Raw genomic sequence first — 8369 nt, forward strand, 5'->3', positions numbered from 1 at the left:
CAATGTGCCTTCTCCACACTGTATTACCGATGTCCACTTTGTACATAAGTGGTCCGTCGCGTGAAACAATAGTGCCCTTTATCCATTTTTCCTTAGAGTTAGGCCTAAAATCTCGGGCAAGGACACTCTGACCTAAATCTATTTCGCGAAATTTATTTCTGTCCGGAACTGACATTTTCATTTGTCGGTCATTCACGTGCTGCTTAGTATCAGGTTTAAGCAAATCTAACCTACTTCGCAAATCACGACCTAAGAACAATTTTGCTGGTGTTTCGCCAGTTGTAGAATGCGGCGTGTTACGATATGTATGCAAAAAGCAATTCAGTTTCTGGTTAAGGTCATCCGTTTCGCTGTTCATTGCGCGAATGCTTGATTTGAAAGAAGCATTGAAGCGCTCCACAAGACCATTTGTGGATGGCTTAGCGACCGCAGTCCTTATATGGAGAATTCCGTTTCTTTTCATGAACAGTTGGAAGCTTTCAGATGTAAACGCACTTCCATTGTCAGAAACAATTTCTTTCGGTAACCCATATCTTGCAAATACGGTTCGCATGACTTGAATTGTTCTTTCGGTGTTCGTTGTATTCATTTCAATGACCTCAGGCCACTTAGAGTGAGCATCAACCATGACTAAGAACATTCGTCCTAGAAACGGGCCTGCGAAATCAACGTGTATCCGCTCCCAGCTAGAGCTTGGCCATTCCCACGGATGTAATTGGACATGCGCTGGTAAATTCTGTTGCATTGCGCAACCATTACAACGTTTGACCAGACTTTCAATGTCGGCATCAATCCCCGGCCACCAGACATAACTCCGAGCTAGTCCTTTCATCTTTACAATTCCCGGATGGCTAGCATGTAACAGATCGAGCACACGCGTTCTTAGTTTAATGGGAATGATAACCCTATTTCCCCACATCAGACACCCACGATGAAGTGTTATCTCGTTTCGGCGGAAATAATAGCTTTTGAGTACTGGGTCATTAGCGTTTGAAGCCCAGCCCTTTTTGACGTATTCTAAGACGCGTGACATAATTGGCTCGCGCTGCGTTTCGCGGCTAATTTGCGAACTTGTTACAGGGAGTTGCGCGAATTGTGAAGTGTAGAATATTTCAGAGTTATGATTATGATTCGGCGCGGGTAGTCTGGACAACCCATCAACATGTGTATGCCGTTTTGTGCATTTGTACTCTATGTCGTAATCTAAACCGGATAAGTACAAAGCATATCTTTGTACGCGCGCAGCAGTTGTTGCGGGTATGCTTTTGCTTGGACTGAAGATTGATAACAGCGGCTGACAGTCCGTTACTAGGCAAAATTTCCGACCGTAGAGGTATGGGTAGAATTTCTTTACTGCCCAGAATATAGCCAACGCTTCTCTATCAATCTGCGCGTATCTTTGCTCTGTTTTGCTTAATGACCTTGACGCGAAAGCAATAGGTTTTTCAGAACCGTCTGTCATGACATGAGACAGTATTCCCGATATTCCTACCGGAGAGGCATCCGTCGCCAGTCTAACAGGTAGATCTGGGTTATAATGCGTAAGCACGGGCTCAGAAGTGATCAGCTTTTTTGAATTTTGGAACGCGATCTCACATTCTTTTGACCAAATAAACTTACTATTTTTTCAAGCATCGCGTTTAATGGTTTAATGACAGTCGCGAGATCCGGCAGAAACCTGTGGTAGTAATTGAGAACACCGAGATATGCCCTTAAAGAAGTAACATCTTTAGGTGTGGGTGTGTCCATCACAGCCTGCACCTTGTCATTACACTTCCATAATCCACCTTTGTCGATCTCGTGTCCACAATACTTACTTCTATCCTCAAAGAACACACATTTGTCTTTGTTTAGTTTTAAACCAAACTCGTTCAAACGACAAAGCACATTCTCGAGATTATCCAAATGAGACTGATCACTGTCCCCTGTCACGATCATGTCATCAAGAATGCATTGCACTCCAGGTATTCCTTGAAGTATCTGGTCAATTGTGCGTTGCCAGATTGCGGGAAGTGACGATATTCCGTACACACATCTGTTGTACCGATACAGCCCTTGATGAGTGTTAATGGTCAACAATTCCTTGCTGTTGTCGTCGACCTCAAGTTGGAGATACGCCTGGCGAAGATCCAGTTTCGAGTATTTCTGTCCGTGTGACAGATTCGCGAAGATGTCCTCGATCCTTGGTAGGGGGTATTTGTCAACTTTAAGTGCTTGGTTGACTGTCACTTTAAAGTCTCCACAAATTCGAACATCCTGTCCGTTGCTTTGCAATACTGGAACGATTGGCGTTGCCCATCTGCTGGTATTTACCTTCGAAATAATACCTTGCCTTTCAAGGCTGTCGAGTTCACGCTCTATTTTCGGTTTCATAGAGTACGGAACTGTCCTTGCTTTCAAGAATCTGGGTGACGCGTCTTCTTTCAATGTTAACCTGGCTTTTATGTCCTTCACTTTTCCGATACCTTCATCGAAAACATTTGCATTGTTTTTCAAAATCGTGTTTAGTCTGTCTTTAACAATATCTCTTTCGATCACGTTTACGGGAACAATGCGTTGCCAGTCTAACTTGATAGCCGTAAGCCAGTCTCTCCTGAACAACATAGGACCTGTGCTTTGAACCACACAAAGCCGTAATTGTGTTGATTGTCCATTGTACTTTACTAATACAACCTTGGTACCTACTTGTTTAATGATTTCCCCGGAGTACGTCTTAAGTACTGATTTCGCGGGATCTAGTGGTACATTTCCGAACCGTTTTCGGAAATCAATTTCCGACATTAATGTTACTGCCGATCCTGTGTCAACTTCCATTCTGAATATATGTCCGTCCATTTCAGGTGACACTGTTATTTTGTTGTCTCCACGGTTCACAGAATTAATAATCAAAGCATTGTCATTATCTGTGGTGTTCATTGCATTGACGTGTTTCATTTTAAGACATATTTTCTGAATGTGTCCTTTTGTCTTGCAGAAGTGACATACGGCATTTTTCAACCGACATTTTTGTGACACATGGTTGTTTTTCCCACAGTGAATACAGTTCGGTTTGGAAGTAACTTGCACCGTTTCCCTTTTAGGCGGTGGTCTTGTCTTTGTGTGTTTACGGTTAGCAATCCGGTGTACACTTCCGGTAGCTGCCGACGACTGAAGTTCTGCGGCGTCTTTGGTCGCTGTTTCCATAGCAGTCGCAATTTCTATTGCTTTTGCGAATGTTAGGTCAACTGTTGAAAGCAACTTCCTTTGTGTTGTTTCCTCACGAAGACCGCAAACGAATCTGTTCCTTAATGTGTCGTTAAGGTTGTCGCCAAAGTTACAAAATTCCGTCAACTTCCTTAATGTCGCTACATAGTCCTTGATACATTCCCCGTCGCCTGATTTCGTTTATGAAATCGAAAACGTTCGGCAATGATAAGCGGTTTTGGACTAAGGTGAGTGCTAAGCAAATCACACAGTTCATTGTACGTCTTCTCCGACGGCTTTGCCGGCGACGTTAAACTCCTGAGAAGACAATATGTCCTTTCCCCTAGGAGGGTAAGTAATCCAGCCACTCTCTTTTCAGCTGCAATATCGTTCACAATAAAATATTGCTCCAGGCGTTCTTGATAAGAAGTCCACGTTTCCGTGTTACTCTCAAACGGATTAATGCTTCCTATTAACGCTGTTGCCATGATTATCACAGATGTAATATCCAGAATTTTACGCACAATACTTCATTTTGAAAGAAAGGATAAAATTCCCGAAATAAAAACTCTGCTCAATCCTCGTCGCCAATTGTTGTGTATGTGGGTTTAAGACAACGCAAGAACACCGGTCTGTTTGATGGCTAGTTTAATACTACACAGATACAGCGATAGGCATGCAGCAATACAACATGGTAGGCGGGGTTTATCATGACTGACGTGATCATTATACATAACAGATATATGTATAAGCACCGACGAAAAAATAGAGACTATAAACCAACACACACACAAAACACATTAAAACGTCGTGTTCGTAATAGAGGTCATATTGTAAGAAACGCGTTACAACATATATAAGTAAACACATATATCCTTTCAATTTGCAAGGCACGACTTTTCCGGGCTAACGTTCAATTACGTATAACAGCATCCCTGATTGATAAGCATTATACAATAGATCCTTGCCGACTTTAGCGATATCACAAAATGTCTTGACTGTAATCCTCAAGGGTATACTCGTTTTTGTCAGCCACAGTTTCAGTGACCAAACGCCGTTGAAAATAGGTCAGATATGTGTCTACTGTAGTGCAATATCAGTTCATTTACGAAATTAACATTTTGCACGCAAACTGAATATGGCCTGTGAATTGTATGGATTCAAGCGATACAACAAATTAATACCAACATCCGTTTAAACTACACACTTAATTATGGAATAGCGTGATGTATAATGGAGTATGTATCTGAATAGTTGGTCCGTGGTTAATGCTTTAACAATGTTCATAAAAAATCAGTATGTAAATATAATTATGATTGTTTGTTAACGGCCACCGGAAAAACTTTGCGAAACCGAAAATTCGCAAACTTAAGTACCCTTTTTCTTAAAGATTTGCTACTTTGAGACATAGTATGCGATAAAAGTCTTATCGTTGATTAATAATTGGTTATTTTCACTCAAAAAACGCGTTTTCTTCACTATGAAATTTATAAGCAAAGTTGGGGTTCCCATGGGATTTTTGCATTTTCCCATGGGATTTTCGATTTTCCCATTGGATTTTTTCTCGCATGGGATTTTTTTTCTCCCATAATTTGCAAATGGGAGAAAAATCCCATGGGATTTTGAACATTTTAAAAAACGTGTTTTATTTGCGTTTGCAAGTATTTTAACGTTATTTAAGGACTGTATATTGGTTTTATGCCAATTATATATAAAAATATTTAGTAATAAAAAAATCCCATTTTAAAATGGGAAAAAAAAATCCCATGGGATTTTTTTCTTATTTTGAGAGATTTATTCATGAAACTTTCAGAAACATCATATTTTATGAAATGATGAACAACTACGATATTTTAATGCGTTAAGTCGTGTTTAAAAAATAAACAAAAAATCCCATGGGATTTTTAAAAATCCCATGGGATTTTTTCTCCCATGGGATTTTTTCTCCCATGGGATTTTTTCACCCATGGGATTTTTTTCCAATGGGATTTTTCAGTTTCGTAAGCCGAATAAGTTTCTTAATGCGAAAAACAACAATAAAGGAAATAATAATTATAATTTTGAATAATAAATTGAATAATATAAATAACATGAATATTTTTTAAATGAGTTACAATTAAAGGTTTATGCTAGTAGAACTTATCATTTCTTGTTCGAGCAGATGGTTGAGTCCAATTGGTGAGTATGCCAGCTTAGAACCAGTATAAATGCATCGCAGACAGACAACGCTGTCATACTGTACACACCGCTGAGTAACAATCTTTATTGCATTTCATTTTGCAACAGAAAATGAACTCCGTAGTATAATTGATCTTATATATGCCCTCTGCTTTTGAAAGCGTGCAACACATTAACATAACAATAAGTCCATGCCAAAAACTATGTGCAAATTCCACTCAAAGCTATATACACATTATAAAGGTCAGATGACCCGCGTCATGCGAAAATGGGTCTTATGTCATATGCGGCCGAAGTTGGTCCATCCTAGCTTGTCCAACCGCGCAGTCTGGTCAGGTACTACGCTGACTGATATATAAAGTCAAGCCATGATTCGTGGTCTCATATCCAAACTCGGTAGCTCCTGTGCGAAACTTTCACCGGAAACGACGGCACCGAGACGGGCGCTCGAACTTTGCGGATGCGCGTTATATGTTATATATAATAGCGCGATGTGTTTTTTCTTGCCTCAAATTAGTAAGCCCAATCAGCGTTTTATTGTGTTCTTTGCTTCTACTATTAACAAGAACTTCAACTGATACGAACATGAATTTTATTTTAATATGTTTATTTAATGCTCGTAAAACTCATTGTATATTTAGACTACTACTTATAAAACAAACTCGGGTTTTCAACATCTGTTTTCGGCATAAAAATTGTTATTCCAAACCAGATTTTACGCACTTTACTGTACAAAATACCGTTAGGGCCACCGTGGTTACTCATTAAAATCCAGAGGGCGAGAATGCGAGAACGCGAAAGTACGATGACGACAGTGCGACAATACGATGGCGACAATGCGTTCGTACGATTGCGAAAACGCGCTAGTACGATGACGACAATGCGACAGTGCGACAATACAATGGCGGCAGTGCGATAGTACGGGGGCGACAATGCGAAAGTCATATCGTACTGTCGCCGTGGTATCATCGCAATGTCGCCATCGTTCTATCGCATTGTCGCCATCGTATTGTCGCACTGTCGCCATCGCATTTTCGAATTGCCGCCATCATACTATCGCGTTATCGCATTGGCACCATCGTACTATCGCACTGTCGGCTATCGCCATCGTATTGTCGCACTGTCGTCATCGTATTTTCGCACTGTCGTCATCGTATTATCGCACTATTGAACTGTAGTATTGTCGCCATCGTACTATCTCACTGTCGCCATCGTATTGTCGCACTGTCGTCATCGCACTGTCTGATTGTCGTCATCGTATTATCGCGTTCTCGCATTGTCGCCATCGTACTATCGCATTGTCGCCATCGTATTGGCACCCTGTCATCATCGTATTGTCACATTGTCGCCATCGTACTATCGCGTTCTCGCCCTCTGGATTTTAATGTGTAACCACGATGGCACTAACGGTATTCCGTAATACTGCTAAAGCACAGTATGATTAGGTCACTCCCAATGCTCAAATCTCTATGTCTATTTTAGTAACAACACATGTCTATGGAAGGATATTTAGGTAAAAGTTACATCATTCGTGGTGAATATTTACATTATGACTGATGCTTATTCTAATTTGCTTTATGACAATTCCAACATGCTTGTTGTCTATTCGTTTATACTTGATGATTGCTGCAACATTACATCATTCATGAATAATATTTACATTATGCGTGATGTTTATTCTAACATGCTTCATGACAGTTCCAACATGCTTGTTCTCTATCGGTTATACTTGATGATTGTTTCAACATGCTTGGTGACTATCCAATGTTTGTGTGTTCATTATTCCTGAAACCAGTCATAATCGGTTTTGCCACTAAGCGTCATTAACAACGGCAGTTAGCAACAGGCAGTAAGCAGAATGCAAGTTACTAAATTATGACATCAGGTGGCGCGCGTTTATTTTCCGTATGTTAAATAAATTACTTTTCGGAAAAAAAAGCGAAAACATCCGAATCATTTTGACTAGTAAACTGAATAAGCTGAATTAGTTCCCTTCGTTATATAATCTCCATTAAACTAAATACGTTCATTATTGCCATGAAGACCAGTAAGTTTACACAATGAATTGACTGCCGTGAATGTTTTTGATATTTGTAAGATGCAATTGGCACTCAAGAAATTATACATGTATTTTATTCAGAACATAACGGAGCTGATGTGTTGGAATTGTGGCCCTTCCCTAGTCCAAATAATTACAGTAGACGTAATCTACCGATGTGCATTGCATATCGACCTCATATTTATAAAGTAGCCCAAACCCCCATTGCCACAGACCTGTGCGTGAAACTTTCAGATTTCTCTAGTCTGTTTACCATGCTATAATTACAATTTCTATAAACTCATATTTATCATTTTATGACTATATAATGTCTGTGGTATACAGAGAAACCTGAAAGTTACAAGTACTCGTGTCTAGTACTGTACAACTATTGTACTCCTCGTTGAGAAAACAACTACTTCATCTACATGTATTAAAATATCATAAAACATAATTTTCAATCAAGTTGGAAAAAATCAATAAATAAATGTCATATAAACAGGTTTGTCATGAACGTTGACGTCGCTCTTGGTTACCAGAAAAATTCCCACGCACGGATTTCAACCGTCATTGTTTACAATCAATTAAGTGCATAAGTACTTGAATTTGTATAGTGTTTTTTAAAAGTGTCCAGCTACAGATGGTTAGCGTGTGGCTATAATACTAGTTAGTGAAAACATATTTTGGAATGATAAGTAATCATATTATAACGAAAAATCAACATTTCTTAAAAAAAGTAAGTTAAATATATATTCAACAAGGTATCCAACTCGAAATCATCCGAAAACGGGATGCATCGTTTTAAACAGCCATTACTTCATCAATTTTGCAGCGATTTTCACGATCTTGGTCTTATTCAACGCAGAAATAAATTTCCTTTCTGGAAATGTATATGTCTTGCAATATTTTTACAAATACTGGGTCAACTTTTAAAAAATAACACGATACACAACTCGCGTGACCCAGCTGT

General features: G+C 39.4%; 1 protein-coding gene across 1 annotated transcript; it reads right to left on the reverse strand.

Annotated features, from left to right (window-relative positions):
* Positions 1 to 1563: 1563 nt before the first annotated feature.
* On the reverse strand, positions 1564 to 3183 carry LOC127831349 (uncharacterized protein K02A2.6-like). Its single transcript, XM_052356316.1, has one exon. It carries the CDS (start codon positions 3181 to 3183, stop codon positions 1564 to 1566), a length of 1620 nt encoding a protein of 539 aa, XP_052212276.1.
* Positions 3184 to 8369: the final 5186 nt, after the last annotated feature.

The sequence above is a fragment of the Dreissena polymorpha genome, chromosome 5, assembly GCF_020536995.1.
Source record: "Dreissena polymorpha isolate Duluth1 chromosome 5, UMN_Dpol_1.0, whole genome shotgun sequence".
Classification (NCBI taxonomy): Eukaryota; Metazoa; Mollusca; class Bivalvia; order Myida; family Dreissenidae; genus Dreissena; species Dreissena polymorpha.